Raw genomic sequence first — 20835 nt, 5'->3', positions numbered from 1 at the left:
TAGTTCTGATCTTAATTTTGATCTTATTATTCAAGAAGTAAGAGGAACTCTTACTACGATATTTTGAAGTTTTGAACACATCGTTTCTTTTCTCTACGTTATCTTATGATACCTCTGTTCCATTATTTTTATGGCTGTAATGCGAGCCTTTTTATATGTGTCACTCCATGTTTTCTTTGTTTATTACATTGTTATTCTCTAACGGGGCTGTTTTTAAAACCATGTCCGTGACGAAAGCACTTTTTATAGACATCATTATTGCCATTGTTATTATCATTATCATCCAATTGATTAGACTAAGAGCTCAAAAGTAAAACATTACGTGCAAGAAGCCCTGCATTGTAAGACTTAAAACAAGCTAATAAGGGGATGTCTTCTACACAGCACACGCCTTGAATTGCTTTTTCAGACATGCTATCTGATACTCAAGATTTATGAGGAACGATTCCAGGTAAGATCTGAAATTACTGTGACACTCTAATTCCACTCTAAATTAAGTATGTTATGGAGTAATTTTTGGAATGATACTTAAGTCAAATTCGGTATCCACTGTTTATAGATAAACTTACCATTTCTCTGAGTCAACGTTAAAGGAAGTTGACAAGGATAACGAGTTTTTAGTTTCTTAAAAAAATCAAATTCTTTTTCCGGGCTTAGGATTTAATGAGCCCCCACCCTTCCCCATTTTGGAGCGTGCACTTCGTGCCTGTGAACACTCATTCTTTGCTTTGGTGACCTACTTATCTTCAGGCACTTTATTTGTTTACTCATTTTAACATAATTTACGGAAGGTAGTTTCATCTCTGCTTTATCTTCTTAACTCTCCCACAAAGCTTAATTAGCTCAACTAGAATTTCATGTTGTTTGGAAATTCAACTACGACAGAAATAATTAGCATATTAAGTGACACAAATTGGTCTAATATTTGTGGTACCTTCTTATGAAGTGCTTACCTAAACAATCCAAATAACTCATTCTTGGTGTGAGAAGATGATCGACTGCTAGCGATCTTGCTACACAAAATAATAGCTCCCAAAGATTAGAACAGAAAGATTTTCCACTTCAGTTGAGCACATGGACGGCGAGTGGATAAATAATGCCTCATACGGTGCCTCAAGGTGGCTGACGTAACGCAATCTTTAGAGTGGAACCAATTGTTTAGAAGGGGAATCCACTTCATAGTCTGAGAACACATTTACAGTTTATAGCTGTTGAAGTGATTTGTACGATTTCTAGTTCATTGTTACCTTGAAAAGGAAAGGTTTGAACGGATGAAAAACATTGCTAACATCCGGCACCGCTCGAAAGTGTTGTTTCCTATCACGGCGTCATTTTTAGGTAAGTGGGTGTCTTGATGAGAGGCCTTCTAATAGAATTAAATTCTTACCAGGTAAAAACGATAAGTATTAGACAGATGGATTACTCATTGCAATTAGAATGATTTGAGAAAATTCCTTTTAAGGAAAAACAGCTAATTTCGAATTTTGTTTCAACGAGAACATGACTTAAGTTCTATGTCACTCTGGAAATGGCATTTAGCTCTTCATCAAGCTTAATCAGCCAGATGTACAAGAGCGCACCAAACCGAAAGGAACATGCAAGTCTTCTCCTGAAAGTTTAGAGGTTCAAGCTAGTTAAATTAGCGAGAATTATGGTGAAATGCTGACCAAGAAAGAATTATACTTGACACTGTCTCAGCCGTTTTACTAGATTATGTTTGTTAACAAATGCGTGTAACCTACGGACACATTCCTCGTTAATTTGTTTGGCAAGTTTCAAAGTCTGTGGAATTTCAACAGATTAGTGGGAGGCCCCCATGATAATTGGTGAAATAAGTAATTCCTGCCCAATATTATGTTTCTTAATACAGTACTGTATAACCAGCAGGCAGAGAGGGGTGGGATGGCGATAGTGAACTCTGGAAAACTCCTCGTACAAACCATTGACTCAAATCCGCGCAAATAGTACAAGACGAGTAAGAAAATCGTGTCATAGAGCTAACAGATATTTAAAAATACTTATTTGCACTGTTAAGTAAGGCATTTCACCTTTGTATTATGACATTCTCAGCGAAAATCGCGAAAAAGTAAGCCTTGTGAAAAATGAAGATTGCCTCTGTGATTGCTATTAAAACAATAAAAATCGTCTTCTTTTCATATTGCTTTAACAATTGATTTTGGGTTAAAAATGAACTGGGCCATTTATTCCATTGCGTTAGATTTCTCTTTTCCGAGTCTCAAGGAAACAGACTTCATTAAAGTGGTTCTGTCAATGTTGAGCCTCTTATTTCCTATTGGATGTAATATGGAATCAAAAAAAAACATAACACCTTAATTAAAGCGCAAGGAGAGAGAAACCACTCTTGATACATTCGATACACTATTAGTTTGTGTGGACATATATAAATGGCAGTGATCATTCAAATTCAAGAAGGTAGAAATCTTTGTAAAGTTCCTTTCAGTTAACATCAATTAACATTAAATGCGCGTAGGTTCGTTGTATTTTTCATTCAGCCGCCAGATAGGAACATATTGCGTCACGATTGTTGCGTGTTGCGAGCGCAGTTTCACCTCAAATCAGTCAACGTCGGTGGCAAACAGCAGGCATGTTCTCTAGCGTTGTGTGCTTCTTGGCCGACATTAGTGCGTTTTTAAGGCATCTTAAAATTGAAATCATTTGAACTCTGAGAATCATTGAACAAAAGAGACCGAATTCCTTCTCCATAAACTGGTCTAGAACCGTCTCTTTTCCTGCCTTGCATATTTTATCATCAGTACGGGTGGGAAAAAAGGTTCCGCTTTGGTCGAGTTTTGTTTCCTCCGCTTTGTTTGACTTCAGCGAGCTTTTCGTCACAAAATCATCACAGCGTTCAAAATCTAAGGTAGGGAAATTGCTCTTACAGGATCTGTATTCTAAAGGATATATTAATCAGTTCACAAAAAGCACAATATAATTCAACACAAACTATTTATTTCAAATGTAAATTTTTTGAGATTTACGGTTAATGAGTGAAATACGAGTCACTGTAACGTCGTTGAGGGCGTTTTGTACAAAGTCTTGCAATATTTTTGGAATAAGCGTTTACAGTGACTAAAAGTTATTTACAAGCTGTTTAAAGAGTGAAAAGTAATTTTCATAAGGAATTCTTATTGATCGATTGCTTCAAATTTGCAAGAGGAGTGGTAAAGCACGCCTTCCAAATCAGCTCATGAAAAAGCTGTGTTTTAACAGCTAATTTTGAATGAATTATTAGACTCTCGGCTTAATTTTAGTTGAATAGAGCGTCAGGTGATGCTACATTGTACATTTTACTGAGCTCCATTATCTGTGGCGGTTTCCTTTGATTTTCGTTTTTCCTCTTTGGCAGAGAACAAACCCCAATATTGATTCCGGATCGTTTGAGCCAGATATTCTACAATGCAAATTACTTGACAATGAATTTACCACCAAGGTTTTCAACTGTTTTAAGAACCAATTTATGAAGAAATGTTCATTTTGGCGTTGTTTGGTCTAGTGGGGGAGACGATAAAATCACTGTCAAATATGACGAGTCATCTAAAGGATTTTTCTTCTAAAAGCCACTTATTAAGACAGATTTCAAGCGCGTTGTTCACTACAAGTGGCTAATACCACAATGAAATGACTACTCTGGTAAGATATTTAAACTTGCTTATAACTGGTAAGTAAGTAGTAAATAGTACAAATGATGTAACTTCTTTACGGTAGAGAGTGATCCTATTAGACCGAGCCGTGGGCCGACACAAATGAATGAATATTTGTCTGAACTAGTTGCAAGTTAGATGAGGGACAGAAACTCGGTACAATGTTATACTTGTAGGGTATCGGTGGCACTGGGAGTGCAAATTGTTCGTAATAAGGAAACACTGCAGTTTGTATCGGATAAAACATAGCGTTCGCTTCTTCCCACCGTAAGTTTGCCTCAAACTCAGGCGCCATTTGCTTTTTCCATTTAGTCCGTCGGTTCTGAAACCATGTTTTGACTTGAGTATCCGTGAGACGAAGACTTTTAGCCAAGTTGTTTCTCTCTGTGATCGTTAAGTATTTCTTATCTCGAAACTTTTGCTCCAAAGATTTTAACTGGCTGCTTGTGAAAGCTGTTCGCCTTCGCCGTATCTTGTTCAAGAGGTCCTCTTGTCTGGGGAACTCAGCGCCGTCGTCGATTTCATCACTGTAAAGTACTAACTTTGATGGGCAATGTTCTAAGGAGAAATATGTGTAGACATCATCTTCATCATATTCTCATCATAGTATGGAACTTTACACTTATGGCGAAGGTAAAGCTTTTGCATCATACTAATGGTTTGATAGCAAGATGATTTTCCCTTCAATTCGCTCACCTTTTTGGTCCTGTTGTTGACTGGAACTTTCATCAACACAATTCGTGTGGCGCAGATCAACATCGTTTGTTTCTTGTTGTTTTTGCGTTGAATGTCCAAGGATGGCATTTATACTGAATGATGCCATGACGTTTTAACATAAGAAACCTGAAGTACGCCCTGGAACAAGTTGACTAAATTGAAATCAGCAACTATTTCTATCCGCTAAATATTATGATACCAACATCCGGACAATGCTAATCTTTTTGACAGCCAATTAAATATAGTCTGCTAACCTTAACTTGTTTCCACTTTACACAACAAAGGGTCGGTAAATGATTGGGACTTACCGTAAACAGACATATAAGCGGTTGTCACCTGAGATGACTGTAGTATAATGAGATCATCAAATGCTTCGCCGGCTAACACAGCCATTACACACTACCGCAAGTACATACTTCACTGAGTTGACCATTGTTCAAAAATTGTGTCCGGTTTCAAATATTCTAGAAGGAGAAATCGTTGCCAAAACTCCATACAAAATCTGATTATGTACCTTTATTTTTGACATTTATCTAGTGTAGATTTTGGGGAGGAGTTTGTTAAATGTTTCATTGTTGCGTGATGGTATGGTTCATTGCGAGGAAATTGGCACTATTAGTTCTGTAAATGTCGGCCAAACATCGCCAGACAATTGTGTAATCTCTCTAATATCAAGTTGCATGTGTGACGTTTTCCTGGGTTTTATAAATACAGGAAAAACAACGGATTTTCTTTTTCTATTCTTCTGGTGTGCAAATTGCAATTTATCAAGCGTAAGTGCTCAAAGGGAAATGTAATGAGCGCACCAGATAAATTATTCGTCATCAGACAAAAACGGTCAGGGTTTACCCTTTCTTACAAGCCTGTAATAAGCTTTACTCTCCGTTCGTGTTCATTCCCAAAGAATATCAAACGCAAACATTTCCTTTATTTCTTAATCAGTTAGAATTTATGCGACGATCTTTGTGTACCGTGTGACGAACGGCGGAAAAAGAGTTCACAGAATAAGCCCCCTTATTGTGCACTTGATGAAAGATACGTATTTGAAGACCAGCCCTCCCCCGCTAAGAGTTTAATTGGGGAGCTTTCATCACGATCGCCAAAATGTTTAAATTTAGCTCAATAAGAAGATTAATAGTTCTTGTTTCTAATCAAAACAATCTACTCCCTTCGAAATAAAACATGTTATTTAGGATAGGCAACTTATCTATCTGTGTACCATCCCATACAGACTATTAACCTCAGACCACTACAAGTTCACTTTTCTCGCTTTTCATATAAGAACAATTTACGTCGCGTGCCATCAACCAAATCGGGCGAAAGACATACGTAACTCATAGCATAAGCTTGCTACAAATTTTAAGGATAATCCGCATTTTCATACCGGTTGGTCCGGAGATCCTTAAATGAATTAGATGTTTACAAGCGCGGGGTTTCGAAAGCCTTTTAGATTTCGATCTCATGAGTGGATTTGTCCTTTCTCAGTCTGATCTTGTGTTTGTTTATAATCATTTATAACTCTTGAGATTGTGATTTTACTAAGAGGTGATTAAAGCTTTTAAAGGTGGAAATGAAAGATATTAAACAGGTGTAATCCTTCACAGACTTACGCCTGCGTAATGTTCACGCATGGAGGACTGTTTGTTTAGTGCGTAGAGTTCCGCCGAAAAGAAACCATGAAATGTAGAGTTGTTCCGATCGAATACTCCGGTGTGCGAATTGTCTCACAGTAAGTAGATCTTAGAGAGGTGTTATCTGTTAGAGCTCATGATTAACATTCTTTGATTGAGGTCATCAAACCAGACGTATTCTAAGGCATGAAAATTCCTGTAGTTTAGATTCCTCAAATACGTATCGCATCGCCGAAGCAAAATTGATCAATGCGTGAGATCGTGAGTGATAAAAAAGTGTAGGCAATAGAATAACGTTGAGGAAAAAAAAAGGCTTTCTTAGGAAGTAAGTTCGTACTACTTAGTTTGCTTGGTTACTGAACATTTTTGGTACCAAGAACGGTAACATAGGGGCATAAACTAAGAGATCTAATTGAATGGGATATTGCAGACTTTGTACAAATAAAACTTTGATCGATAAAGTTGAATTATGTCTTACTATGCGATGCGTGTTCGAGGCCAAAGTGGTTAATGTTGAGATATTCAAACACCTTCGCTCACTAATTTTTGGCGACCTCCCATTAGACCTATTAGATAACTTGTATTACAGTCACAGAGTCGACCGTGGCTAATTCTAAACACGTTTTATTGGAAAACTCCTTAACTTAATGTCACATTCGGCAGCTAAGGAAAAAAGTACAACCTCATCTTTTTATCGCTGCAAAACCTCACACTTTAAAATGCTGGGTTTGAAGATTGGGGAAATATCCTCCTGTTTATGTTGAGGTAATTACAACTTCTTTTGTAATTGCAATTCACTTGTGAAAGAATTTAAATGACTGAGCAGCGATATTTCCTTTAGAGACATGGGATAATAGAGAAAACAAACAAAGAGAGAGCACTAACGAAGACGGAAGTACGATGGATAATGATGAAGAATTTTAACACTTGCATATGACAAACTTGAGAAGTTTAGGCCGATTGAATATTTAGAGATGAACAAACTTTGATGTGCCTACTTAATGTAGACATAAAAGTAAAGCTAGCTAGTGAAGTGTTGCTTCCGAATCCCGATTTAGATTCAAAAGGCATTCATGATTAACCTCATAAAGAAATGTCTAAGTCTGAAAGTAATATCACTCTACGTATTTCCTACTGGGATGGACAATATGATGAGGTATTTCAAAATGATCGCCTCAAATGCGGTATTTAAAACTGTCGTAGGACATATAACGTAGTGATGTGCCAAAGAAATAATACGTTACAATCAGCTATTCTCGAAAGAAAGACAAAGTCAGTTATTGCCGACGATGTTTTTGACTATTAAACTGAAATCTTAGCTCGTTAAAAATAGTTACCATACCAGTTCAGTAATAAGTGTCGACTCAAACCAAAACTGTACGAGGAAACCTTTTATTAACACGTATATACCTTTTGTACATTTGGTTCTTTGCCCAAAATCGCAGACTTGTAATTTTGTACGGTAAAATGATATACTATTCATGAAGGAAAATTACTAACATCCTATCAGGCAATTTACCGCCATTGTCCGTTTTGGAATAATGCGGCAAGATTCAACTTCGAATTACATAATCACTGCAACGTATGTCCTCTTACAGTGTTTCAATACATCGTATCACGGTACTTTGTGTCACAAACCGTAAAAAAGGAAAGCAAACCTAGAATAGGCGTTGCCCTAAACTATTGAGCTCCGTGTGGTGGAATAAACGTTGGGGGCGTACATGAATACATTGTGTTCATTCTGTAGATTGGAGGAGGAGGCGGACAATGACAAATAGGGACCCATGGGGGGTGGTAAGGTCCAATACTACTCCTTTGTATTTCATAAGCCAAGTGGATTGCTTCTCCAACATTTTCTCTTTTCCACTTGGTTCGACGATTTTGAAACCAAGTTTTAACTTGTTTGTTACTGAGCTGAAGAGACTTTGCTAACATATCCCTCTCTGCAATGGTGAGATATTTGTTCATCATGAACTTTTCCTCGAGACATTTCAATTGAAAACTTGTGAACGCTGTTCTTTTTCTCCTGGTTTTTACAGACTTCCTTGTAGCTTTAGACTCACGGCTGTCTTCTTCTTTTGATGCCACAATTCGATTGTCTATTTGAAAAACAAGAAAGTTGAAGCTGTCAGCCAAGAGTAAGATTTAGATAAATATAGATCGAATGTCTCGGTCAAAAGCACTCAAAATAACCAGAACGGATGAAATTAGCCGGCATATTATCAATTCAGATGAATGAATTATTGACACTTTTCTCCCACAATAATTTTCATTTATATTCAAGCAGTAGTCACCTGGATTTCGAGATTCTTGCTCATCTTCCTCGTCACTCTCCATCGTTGTATTAAGCCCAAGCCTGTTTCTCTCAGGCCCACGAAGTCTCTGATCATGAAATGGCGCTGTGTCCCTGATAAGTTCTTGCTGCGATCTTGAGGAGCCCAACAAAGCAGCGATGGTAAAATTTGCTGAATTGACTGGCTCCATCATCTTGAATGTTGCCTACAAATATTTTCATTATCCAATTTAATGAAATCGACAACGATAGTTCTCTGATCTCAAGCATGAAGTGAACAAAGTGATTTGCAAAGTAGAGTTTAAAGGTAGCTTCTATCTTTCACCGTTGTCGCTGCTTTGTAACCAAACTTTTCTTTCACCCGGGATATTTTGTTATTGAATAAAGTTCAACAAACGTTCAAATCTAATAACATAAATATGACCCATAAATGAGACTATCGTAGTTCTGAGTTATGCTTTCTCTGAGTCGATTGGTTCAATTTATCTTACCATGATCTATAAACAGTTAAACCACCATTTGACGCTGACACAAAAACAAGATCGGTTCAACTGATAACGTGCTCAGTCCGATTAAATCTCCCATAAAAATTCTCGATGCGTACTGCTCGACTAACGCGTTCGTTATTTAAAAAAATTGATATCAGATGGAATGAAAGTATTCAAGAAAACTACTAAAAAAAAGCATTTCCTGAGGGGTAACAGAAAATTTAAGATAAGTCGTTTGACCGTCTTACCTCGTGCTTCTCACGCCGCGGTATTGAAGATTATCTATTATGACAACTTAACTGGGAAGCAACTTAGAAAAAAGACCAGTAGCTTTGGCTCAGTGGGTCGAATAATTGAACACACGTTGTAACAAATTTAAAATATATGTGATCTAATGCGACGGAAAGTATCTTGCTGTGCGGAGCATTCACCGTATTTATGCTCAATTATATCCTGAAGCGAAAAGATTGTCAAATCGGCCAGAATTTCTAAAGGGTTAAATCAAGTTAATTTGAAGGATTGAAAAAGTGCATCTCTATACATAAAATGTGTTGAATACATCATTACCTCTCTAACAGACCCTCTTGATAGAACATTCCGGTGAAGATGGATATTATCCAAACACAAACAAATCCAACCATTTGGTTAGCCCCAGGGCCCATCTTTCACGAGGAGGGCACACATTAGCCACATGCTTTAATAGCACCACAACGCTATAACAAACGATCATATAAAGAGCAGTTAAAATGACCTTCCATAAAGAAATTTCCAAAATCATCATGTTTTAATCAACGATGAGTTCGCGAAAGGAGTGTTGCCTTTTGATTCAGAATTAGCCATCGATTAAAAATTTCAACATGATGGTTTGTTTTGAGGGTAAGCGGTGTTTATCCTGAGATAACCGTATCTGGTTACTGTGTTTTCTTGTGGTATGACCAACTTGGTTCTCTGACAAATGGCTCTAAGTGCTGAAACTTTAATCTACATTGAAACTAAAATGTGCTGTTAATTTATTGGCGGAAATACCTAAATGACTCCTATCGAGAAATTGTCGTATTTTTCCATTCATCAATAAAACGTCGGCAGTTAAGAAAAGCCTCTTAATTGTTGCTTCATAGAAAAACTGGACGACTCCTTGAAAGTGACAAAGCACAGAATTTGTAGACATAACATTTTTCCTTCCTTGATCTCCTGGAAAAAAAAACTTTATTATGATTCGTGAAATTCGGTGAAGTAACATCCAACTTACAAGCCTTCTTTCCCACAGTGAAGGGAGTGGAGCGGAGTGATAGTAGTATTACAAACTTTTTGTTAGTTCACCAAGCATATGTTTTGTCAATCACCCAAATTTGATCGGAATACCACCTGCCTTGTTTCATCCTTTTCTTTGTAAAACGAACTAATGTTTGGACATTTAATCTCTCAATGCTTCAAATAAAGTCACCTTTTGGTAAAGAACAAATTCTCAGCAAATGTTGAAACTATTTAAAGAATCATAATGTCAAAAACACACCCCTAAATAAAAAGGTATTGATGGTAAGATTTCACAAAGTACATTATGAATGATACATATTATTTAAATATTAAGATGTTAAGCGGCTTAAAGAACTGCCAGGGCTAACGGTTAGTTACAATGGCCTACCTATCCACACTCAACCGTAAAAATTTCCCTTAAAACAGAGGTCAAAATCCAATTTTGAAACAAGATTATCCTTTTTCCTGGTATTTTTCTGTTTTTCCATTTTGGGTAAAGGAACTAGAAATTAAAAAAAGGTCATAGAAATTTTATTTTTCTCTTGCTACGAAGCGGCTGACGTTTATCCAAAGGATTAGTGAATTCTACTTTTAGACACGAAAAGTCGGTAAAACAGCAATCCCCTTTATCTCAGAGGAAGTGAATTCCTGCACCCTTTGATCAAGCTCTGGTTACTGAAGCCGCCTGCTAAGTCAACCAGCGCGAGCCCATTCAAGTTGCCTTATGCGCTCTTACACAGCAATTTTACTAATATGTTTTCAATTACCATAAATTCCCACTGCTTCCGCCAACTGAATGTAGATCGTCTGTCTCGTACTCTCCGGCAAAGATTACAAGGAAAGTTTGACAGATTTGGCAAGGCGTCTTTTCGTAAGAATTCAAGTGAAACTTCTTTTGTCTGAAGAAAAGGTGAATCTCATTGTCTCGACAAAAAAGATTTTCATATCATTGTCTAAATCAAGTCTGTTAAAATGGCGCAGGAACTTTGTGGTGTCTGGATACAACGAGTCGAGGATAACAAATTATTTACACCATCAAGATGAACTGGACCAGCCTTTTGAATTTCAAAATGTTGAATACTGAAGCGAACGTATTTCCAAATTGATCCTATTGGGTTTAAGATGGTACAATTTTGAGGAGAAAGTAACAAATACACACAATGAAACACATCTTGTTGATGATATATGGTCAGATATCTAGTCGATTGTATTGCAATCGCCAAAACGCACAAGTGTATTTCATTACAGAGCCTTCACAACTGCCGCGCATCCTGCTACGTCAGGTTGTGCGCTAACACCGGAAAGAAAAAACTAAAGATCAGACATTTCCGTGAGCATTTAACTGACATATAATGATCAAAGTGCTAAGCTAGTTTCTAAATCTTTTAATCGCTACGCTTATTTTTGAAAGTGCTTTTGTGTCGTGTTTGTGGTCGGTCTTTATGTAACCCTCAACAACTGACCAACGGAACCCAAGCTGGCTTTGGGAAGCTGTCGAGAAGCTACAGAGAAGCTACAGAGTGCTTCATAGAACTTTGATCACGCGCAAGCATATTTATCCGTTAGAAACTTTGTTTTATGCTCCTTACTCGTACTATTTTGTCTTGTGAATATCACACATTTCCAATGAAAAGCAGAATCATTCAAATATTTAGCTAATTCAGTGATCAGGGTTCGTTTCTGAAAAAAAAATTCTTCAGAGAATTTCAGGCCTCTTGGTTCAGGAAAACGATACAAGTGAATTACATGTGTCCGCTGGTTGTCTTTAAATTAATCAGTGAATTTTTCTCGGAAGGCTTATAATTATACATTCAACACCTTGCTAGTTCAGGGATTACCGACCGTGACATTTTGTACAATTTAAGATGTAAGTAGTTGTTGCAACTGTGCCATGTTCTGAACAAATGAAAAGGATCAGCCTATTGAGGAAAAATTTCAGCGGAGAGTCAGTTGGCTGGTAGACTGATACTCCGGAATTAAAACTTTTAAAGTCCAATCTCTTGGTTGAGCGTTCAAAACATAGGATCGACCTGTGAGATAGGAATATATCGACCCCAGTCCCTTTGGCGGTGATGGAGACGTAGCAATCTTGCTTCATTAGGAAATCACAGTGAGGTACGGTTAGAAATGGTTTATCATCAACTCTTCAAGTCCCGAGGCTCCCAAATTAATTATCCTCACAATGTTGTTCCTGCGAGTTTGATGCTAGAGAACACAATTTCCTCTGACCGATATTTTCGTTCTTCCTCAAAACCGAAGTTGTGTGCTTGGCATTGTATTGACACTTAACGGAGAAATTAAATATTAATTTTTGAACGAAAAACAAACTAAACGAAGAAGTCGTAAAAAGACGAGCTAAAAAAGTAGAAACTGGCGACAGAACAATAATTTAGCAAAACTAATGTCCATCTCTCAAAGGAACAGCGCCCTCTGACAATAATTTTTTTCTTAACTTTTGGCTTAGGCCTGGGTCTGAGGTGTAAGCCATTTCGTAAGTACAGTCTCATGAGGGGTACTCGGGCTACTTGGATGGCAAACACTTTTAACAAACTTACCCTGATACAGAAGCAACTGTTTCGTCCGTTTTGCAGCGGGTCGCAGTCAAAAATGATTGCAATGTACTAATCTGATGAGGGACAGCTCAGAAGGAAGAGCTTGTCTAATTTTTTTTATCTTATTTCATAAAATCCCCGTAAAGAATGATGCTCAGTCACTCATCCAGATCAACCCAATGTGTCGGGGTTGATGTGCAAAGGCTGATCCATAATGAGCCCCTCGAGCTGCGAGTTACTCACTGATTGATTATTAAGTTTTAGTCAACTCCATTTGAATAAAGTTGAATTGATACAAAATAGGGAAAGATAAACACCTCTTGGTATTTGTATCGTCACAATTTTTAATCTATGTCACGGCTTGTGAATCGATATTGAAAATAAAAAGATCAACCTTAGTCTTTGTCTGGGCCTGAAGTGTTTCGTCTACTCCATCGATCAGATTTAATATTGCTCTGTATACACCGTAGCCCTCGTACATGGATTCGTTGCCACATCTCTAGAAGAAATCTAAACTGATTTTTCCAAACGCATGCTAGCTGGTTGTTTTATCATCCGGGATATCTACCCTTTGATGGTGTCACAAGGAATTGGAAATAGATTGAAGTGCTTGCTCATTGAGGCAATCAATCACAGTATTTTAGGCAATAAATTTCAGTCATTGTGGTATGTAGGTTTCTGCCTGCTGAAATTATCATGACCCAACCTTTGATCAGTCACGTTGACATTTGAACCTCGAGTCAAATTATTTTCCAACCGCTGGGACGATAGAAAACTCTTAACTTATCTTTAAGGTGTTAGAATATGCCTATAAAACGCCTGGCTCGCCGAAAGAGCTACTGCTCGCAGGGTAAATGAGGTAGCCAGCGATCTTTGAAGACCATGAGCATTTCAAGTACTTCTTTCAGTTTCATCCCTTGCGACAGCGGTTTCTCCTTTTAATATACCATCTATGAATGTTCTCTCTAAGCCTCTTTTATTAGAAAGGTATGTCTGAGTAATCCAACTCCAATGATCAGATTCCACTAAAATTAAGTCTCTTGCGGTCACTGAACATTTTTGGTCCATTTTACAAGTCATGATTATTAGTTTGTGTTTAACCCACCCTCCATCTTGGTAGCACTAAAAAACCCTACTGCTCATGGTGGCCCTTGGCTTGGCCTATAGCCTGGCCAATTAACACCAATCTCGACCCAATATAAGGCGCCAATACCGTGTATCTCGAAGCAGCAATGCCTATATTGCATTCTTCTTTGTTTAGATATGTCGGCGATTTTAAATGAAATTTCATAGCCTTGCCGAACTTAGTTATTTTAAGGATAAATGCACATGGAATGATGGGATCTAATTGACAGTTCGGTCATTGGTTTCTCCCTTCACCGCAGAAAAACATTGCATATTTCATGATTTCTACATGGTCATTTAGTTATCTACCAGAGCACAAATGAATATGTATGTTGTTCAGTAAATCCTTGCCTCGGTAACATGTGTCATCTAATTCCAAAATACCTTTTTCGTTCCTAAAGTTCGGTATTTAAGCAGCAGTCAAGTCATATTCGATTTATCATCAGCAGAACTGACCTCCTATATCTCGCTGAAAGCAAAAGTTTATCGAAAAGATCATCATTCTTTGATCTCTTTCTTCGTGATCCAATTAGCAATTTTTATTCTTCAGATGATATACGTCGGTGCTTTTAGTACTGTCAAAGCGCGAGTAATTAGCGCATTATCTTAATTGGCTATCAAATAATCTAACTGGGGGCTAATGTTGATATTGACTAAACAGTTATCAAAACATCGATCGCATCGATTGTGGCGATTGTGGTGATTTGCAGCAAACAGGCCTGTGCCATCCAATGTCAAGGCTCAACGTCCTGTGGCATTTTAAAATTTTCAGTAAATTTCACAAGGCGTGGAATTCCCTTTTGTCTCAAACGCCTAACAATCAACGTTCTTTCTTGTTTTGATCAAGGCGGGCTGTCCTCAAGATATTTTTGTATTTTGAAAATGAAAGGAATCTCTTCCGTTTTCGCCAAACTAAGTAACTGGTAACTCTCAAGAGGACAGTAAGTCCTGAAATGAAATATTGTTCCTTTTTCTAATTTTTTAGACTCTATGTTGGGCCACAAAAAACGAAATCGTTGCTCTATGTGGAGAGAGAGTTCCTGACATCCCAGTTGAGAAGCTTCAAAGCCAAAGAATTTGCCCAGCTACAGACAAAATAAACATCTCCTACAACGGCTAAATCCGTAGACTGCGCACCGCCAGCCATCGCAAGCAGTAGGCGTAAGTGTCTTACACAGTGAGAAGTGATTATCATGTCTGAAAGAACTTAGAGAGTGGAAGACCTCTGCCTTTCCGAGATACATGTCAAAACATGGTTATAGAATCGGCCTACAAAATCACGATAGAAAGCAACACTGGATTTTGGTGAATAGTAAGGCTGAAAGAAGCAATATGAACAACATCGCCCTGGAAAGTTCAACTGTCAAACTATTTCTAATGCTTTTCCTTTCCTTCTGCAATCACGTATTCCGTGCTTCGCTTCTCTTAAGACTGCTCGCTACTTAAGCTAGATCCCCCACCATGTTTCCTCCAATAAGATTGAAAAAGGCTCACATGGCAGCGTATTTCAAATCTCTATCTATTATGGAAATGGAACAGACTAACAAACTACCATGAAGGTGTTTTACATTTAGCTGAGTATGGACAATCATTAGCAGGAAGACACGAAATATGCAGCTTTATTTCGGCAAACTTAGTTCAGTTGCAAACTATAAATGATAACGTTTTTAACAAATGAAGAAGGAAGTTATTACTAATTCCAGTAAATGCACTCGCGTAATCCGGATAACACCACAACTGCGAAAGTACCGAAGAGATGAAGGTGAGACAATATTTTAACATCGCACCTTGGACAAAAATAGACTAAAGTAAAGTTCATCAAATTTGCTTCTTTTTTCTAGGAATTATTCACTTCAATTATGATATAATCCATTTATTTTTGCCGACTGATGAATATTTCTAACATTTCATCAATAAAACGAACAAAGGCACGAGGAGAATGAATGACGGATTGTATACAAATGAAAAAACGGATGTCATTTCCTGTTAAGATTTGTTAAGAATGAATGGCCGTTAAGAGCCACTAAATGAAGCTAACTCAAACCAGTTGAACTCTTATGTCAGATTAAGTCGTGCCGCCGCTAACCACAATAAGACTGCAATGTTGCGTGATGCTGAGGGTTGTGTTAAGGAAATATGTTGCTTGCCGCAGAGTGAAGAGTGAAAGTCATTAATTACAAGAACCACATCATAACAAAGAAAACGCACAAGAAACTAATGGACAAATTATTTAACAAATATTTAGCTGAAAACAAACCAAATAAATAAAATGATAACATGACCGGCACAACGTAACACGCTTTGACAGATTGATCATTTCTAGTTACATAGGATCCTTCACCATCGATCATGTCTAAGCTCGCAGCTCCATTATGATTTCAAATACAACCTGGTCCCATGGCAAAAAGTCTCCCATTTTAAAACCCAAAACACCTGGTTATTTTACCAACATGACAAACTGGAAGATGATGGTTAGATATCAACAATTATGCAATGCATGATACAAAACAGCACAAGTATTTAACAATAGACAGTTTATTCTTCTGTGGATTATGAAATGCGGCTTTGGAAAAACAAGCAATATAAATTCGACCCCAAAAAGAAAATTATATCATTCGCTGACCCAAGTTCACATCTTTACATTCATACCAGATTAGAGGTTCTCGTGAAACCTACCAGGTTAGATATGTTGAACATCTTAACTCTCTGGATCCTTTTCTTTATTGTAACATTTGTTGCGGTCAGCATATGTAGTAGAGTGTAGAAATAGATGTAAATGAAGTGATCACAATCCTTAGCATTGATAACAACGGGCACAAGAATCAAACGCGGAAAAGCCTGAAAAGAAAAACTTCAACGCCCACGATGGTAAGGCTTCGCCCTCATTTTGCACATATCTTAGAAACAATTTTGTCTGTTAAACTATCACTTGATGATTGCCAAAATAAGGGATATCGTTTCCACCCGTTAAATGCTTTAATGACCTCTCGATAAAACCACTTGATTGAGGTAACAAAGTAGTGTAAACAAATACTCGAGATGATTCCCTTAGATCTAGGGACTCTTTAACGGCTTAAGAGATTATACGTACATGCTCATTCAGAAATTTGCCTAATCAGTGTAACCAACCAACCTCCAATTGCGGCATATTTCAAGGAAAAGAAAAATTAATGATATACTACTCGAGAAGAGGATAGCAACGTGTATCGGCAGCGTTCAAGTTACCTTCAGGAAATGCGGATAATCAGGATGATCTTTAAGATTCATAAAATCGAATACTGAGGGGGTTAAGAATGCAATGACCAGCCAAGGCGAATGGCACGCGACGTTGGATTTCTCTGTCAAAAATTATGAGCACCTAAAGACAGTACATAAGGTTACGTCAGATTTTACAGGGGTTTGTCCGAAGCGCCATTTGTTTCGTTATAATATATCGAGAGTAATCAGGGCTCTAGCGCTCTGATCCATCTCTTTCGGTTTTTTTTTCTTTTACGACTGGCAAAACGTTAACACAAATTTTGATATTGAATTCGTCAAAAGCTGCCAAAATGCATGACCTCACTGGGCTGTTCCAATGCGTTTTTTCAAAGTAAAATCATATCTTCAAATTAACCCTTTGCAGGGGACGGTCGCTTGAAATGTTTCAACAGTTCTGTGTGCGGTAGATAATTCCCAGTGCGGTGAAAATCATTTTCCGTTCTTACTGTAATTGAGCTTATCAAATTAAACCACTCTCAAAGTTAGGGGTTTTGCAATTTGCTCAAGCTGCAATAATTGCTTAGTAACGAATGGAAGGGAAAAGAAGCACAGATCACGTGATGACGGATTGTCTGGCCCATGAATATGAAGCTTCATTGATAAATTTATATTTATAAATTAAAAACGTTCCTAAACAGGTCTTACGTGGTTGGTGTTGTGAATTCTAAAGCTAGCCAGCCAACAAGCTCTCGTAAAATAAAAGTTGGCAAAGAATTTCACAGTGAGGATATTTTTAGGTCGATGATCGCCTTGATGTTATTTTACATAGCTCTGTTTAAAGCCAGCCAAAAATTTCTATCTAATTAGCGTTTTGCCAAAGTGACAAAACCCTGACCCTTTCCTTAATATAGAGTTTCAAACATTTACCGCTCTTTTGTTCGTCAAGTGGAAACATCCCACGGGTCATCAAATATTATCTTAATTGGCTGTCAAAGCATTAATAGTCCGGATACTGGTATCATAATATTTAGCAGCTATGGGTTTACACAAATTTGTGCAATCCCGTAGGCGTTTCAATTTCTCTTAGTGAGCGGCTCGTACCAGATCAACTTCATGGCCTCTTTTACCATAAACGCAATTTTGGGAAACTCGTCCCTGAAACAGGAGAAAAAAACATATGCCGAAGGACATCATGTGGCTGAGAACTCACCTTCAGACGCCTGTGAAACAGGTTTGTGTCTTTCATGTCTTTATTTCTGTAGAGACAATAATTTGTTTCATTTGTCAGGGTTGCCTCTTCACAATGTCAAATGGGCAATTTGGAAGCTCGTAAAGATCTTCTGATTAAATATATTGTCTAATCGAGTGGTATTTTCTACTGCTTAGGTGAAGCGAACGAAAACTTTTTAGATGAAGAGCCACATGAATATCATCGACCAGTCATCCGTGAAGAACTTCATCTCAACAAAACCCGTAGAAGAAGAACAGCATTTACAAGCAACCAGTTACAATCTCTAGAAGATACTTTTAACAGTAAGAAATATTTAACAATCACTGAAAGAAATAACTTGGCCAAGAGCCTTCATCTTTCCGATACTCAAATTAAAACGTGGTTCCAAAACAGGCGGACTAAATGGAAAAAGCAAATGGCGCCTGACTTTGAGGCGAGTATGCGGTTGGAGGAAATGAAATGTGTCTTTAATCACCTCCAGACTGGTATTTCTTATTGTGGACGAGAAATGCCATCACTACTCCACCCTGCATTACAGCTACAAAACTTAAACACGATACAAAGTTTCTATCCGTCGTCTAACCTGCATGTTGTTTATGGTGACATGACTACAGTGCCCGCGCATCCAACTGCCGGCTTTATGGGTTAATTTCTTTATTCTTATATTTCTTTCAAACTGTGTTATTTTTCGGCAGATCTCGTAATCTGTAATGTTGTGGCAGCTATTAATAGTTCTGAACTAAAATAGCTCTTCGTGAATTGTCCGCACTCGTTTAGAACATTCTTGCTCTGCACCTTGTCAGTACAAAATTCAGCGCAAAGGCGACACCTCATAGGAAACAGTAACAACAGTTTCAGACTCATGGTGGAAACTACTACTTTGAAAATAGATTTGTAATGCTGTGCAATTTTTTGCATAACGAAGTTATTTGAAATGTATTTCAGCTGTCGTCTACAACAGCTGTCTATAGTATTGAACTGGTAGATATTACCATAAAATAATTAAATAATAATTCTTATCAGCATCTGATGTTCTAGCTAGTATTTGGACCGATGCTTCCTTAATGATACAGCGCTAATGTTTCATAAATGACCCATAAAGAACTCAAAAAAACAAAAAACAATGTGGAGTAAACATAACAGCATTATATGTGTATCGCATTTTTGCGATACCTGCTGATTTTAAGTGATGACGAGAAGACGAAATTTTTAAGTTTGAAGTAGATCATGCGCAAGTGAGAAATTTGCGCAATAGGGCCAGTCTCCCAGCAGACAAACTGACTTAGCTGAATAATCTTCATCCCTGGCCATCTCCTTGAATATTGCATGACGTTTTTAGGTCCTTGAACTACCAAAGGTAATCGAATAAATCTCCAAATGTAATTAATGGAATGTTGGACACTCACAGAGCCGAAAAAACAACAAACTACGCAAAAAATGTATCCGCATTTAGGGGAACTAAGGTCACACCAATCAATCTTCCCGGTGATTTCCCCTTGTTAGAGAGGATGTTTAAGTTCCGATCACTTACAACGACAGAGTGACGAAACTCTATCGTTTCTGAGAGTTACTAATCAAAATTCTGTAAAGATAAGGGTAAATATTATGTGATCGCTAAGTACATCTTCCCTTCACCTCCGTCAAACAAATCTAAAAGAAAAAATTATTAGATGAAGGGCAATTAACTGAAAATACATTTTTCATGAGCAAAATACAACTTACAGCAGTCTCCCACTGCAATGCAAGATGCAACCTCCACGCCCATTTGCATTAGTTATAACTTTTGTCAATAAATCTAGACATAATTACAGTGCAAAAAAAGATATGTTGAAGTATAGCTGGGTGAGGAATATTGCTTTACACCTAAACCGAAACCTGTTGTCATTTCGTCAAAGAGAAACTTCGAAAAAAAGGTAATAAGATATTCATTTTCATAAAGATCTGACTGAAAGCATTTGTTACACAGAGCGAAAAGAAGTACTGACAAGTGACTGGTTACAAAGAAGATGGAGAATAATGAAGCCTAATTACTGCCCCCTCTCGGACTTATTCCCAGTCTTTCTCGGACGAAATGCAGCCCTCAAAGGAACACACAGATAGTTTGCATAAGCTTTGTCTCTGCATTCCATGGAGGACGTAAAATTCCAAAGAAATTTAAAACAATACTTAGAGAATAATTCTAAGATGATAAAAAAATGTGAAATGGCAATTCGAAAAGGGTGGATACGTGACTCTTGCATCTTGCAGCATTTTGAAGATGATGTTTTCAATGATGAAGGAAACATCGAAAAATGAAAAGTAAAGTAAAATAATTTCCGTGAGGATGAGAGGAAGAATTAGCACCCCGTTGAGATATGAACCACAGATCTTCCGATTTCAGAAGAAATTCAATTTATTAGTGGTCACCGTTAATAAATCCACTGCAATAAACCCTCCCGGGGGGCACGTTATCACACATTAGTCACATTAGGCAGGAAAGAGGCTAGTTACCTTACCACCACGAATGAGTGAACCAAAATATATCTACGGATCTCTTCTATCCTTCCTGTCATTGACCTCATTAATAAAAAGAAAAAAAACACACGAGGAAAACAGCTGAGAATAAGTTAGCGATGATTCGAACTTAATGACTCCTGATATCTACAAATGGATTTGATAAGACTGAACTGTTTAATTCACCTTCA

The 20835-nt window shown here is 37.6% G+C and overlaps 3 protein-coding genes across 9 annotated transcripts; 1 reads left to right on the top strand and 2 right to left on the bottom strand.

Moving 5' to 3' along the window:
- Nucleotides 1-2950: 2950 nt before the first annotated feature.
- On the bottom strand, nucleotides 2951-4783 carry LOC131785316 (T-cell leukemia homeobox protein 1-like). 2 transcript variants are annotated; one of them, XM_059102195.2, is made up of 3 exons: nucleotides 4688-4783; nucleotides 4359-4517; nucleotides 2951-4220 (listed from the first exon to the last, which is right to left on the bottom strand). In XM_059102195.2, exons 2-3 carry the CDS (start codon nucleotides 4483-4485, stop codon nucleotides 3739-3741), a joined length of 609 nt encoding a protein of 202 aa, XP_058958178.1. In that variant the 5' UTR covers nucleotides 4486-4517; nucleotides 4688-4783; the 3' UTR covers nucleotides 2951-3738. The 2 variants fall into 2 exon arrangements, with proteins under 2 accessions (XP_058958178.1, XP_058958177.1); XM_059102194.2 differs by lacking the exon at nucleotides 4688-4783 and having other exon boundaries at nucleotides 4359-4603.
- A 2505-nt stretch (nucleotides 4784-7288) lies between these two features.
- LOC131785313 (homeobox protein unplugged) lies at nucleotides 7289-20712 on the bottom strand. 6 transcript variants are annotated; one of them, XM_059102185.2, is made up of 4 exons: nucleotides 20642-20712; nucleotides 18131-18176; nucleotides 8305-8509; nucleotides 7289-8109 (listed from the first exon to the last, which is right to left on the bottom strand). In XM_059102185.2, exons 1-4 carry the CDS (start codon nucleotides 20710-20712, stop codon nucleotides 7691-7693), a joined length of 741 nt encoding a protein of 246 aa, XP_058958168.1. In that variant the 3' UTR covers nucleotides 7289-7690. The 6 variants fall into 6 exon arrangements, with proteins under 6 accessions (XP_058958168.1, XP_058958169.1, XP_058958170.1 ...); XM_059102191.2 differs by lacking the exon at nucleotides 20642-20712 and adding an exon at nucleotides 9359-9504 and having other exon boundaries at nucleotides 7293-8109; nucleotides 18131-18167; XM_059102188.2 differs by lacking the exons at nucleotides 18131-18176; nucleotides 20642-20712 and adding exons at nucleotides 9359-9504; nucleotides 16399-16700 and having other exon boundaries at nucleotides 7293-8109.
- LOC131785315 (homeobox protein HMX1-like) lies at nucleotides 17939-19576 on the top strand. The gene is made up of 2 exons (XM_059102193.2): nucleotides 17939-18151; nucleotides 18307-19576. The coding sequence occupies exons 1-2, from the start codon at nucleotides 18034-18036 to the stop codon at nucleotides 18798-18800; spliced, it is 612 nt and encodes a 203-aa protein (XP_058958176.1). The 5' UTR covers nucleotides 17939-18033; the 3' UTR covers nucleotides 18801-19576.
- Nucleotides 20713-20835: the final 123 nt, after the last annotated feature.

The sequence above is a fragment of the Pocillopora verrucosa genome, chromosome 4 (assembly GCF_036669915.1).
Source record: "Pocillopora verrucosa isolate sample1 chromosome 4, ASM3666991v2, whole genome shotgun sequence".
Taxonomy (NCBI): domain Eukaryota; kingdom Metazoa; phylum Cnidaria; class Anthozoa; order Scleractinia; family Pocilloporidae; genus Pocillopora; species Pocillopora verrucosa.
This window is presented reverse-complemented; position numbering and strand designations above follow the sequence as displayed.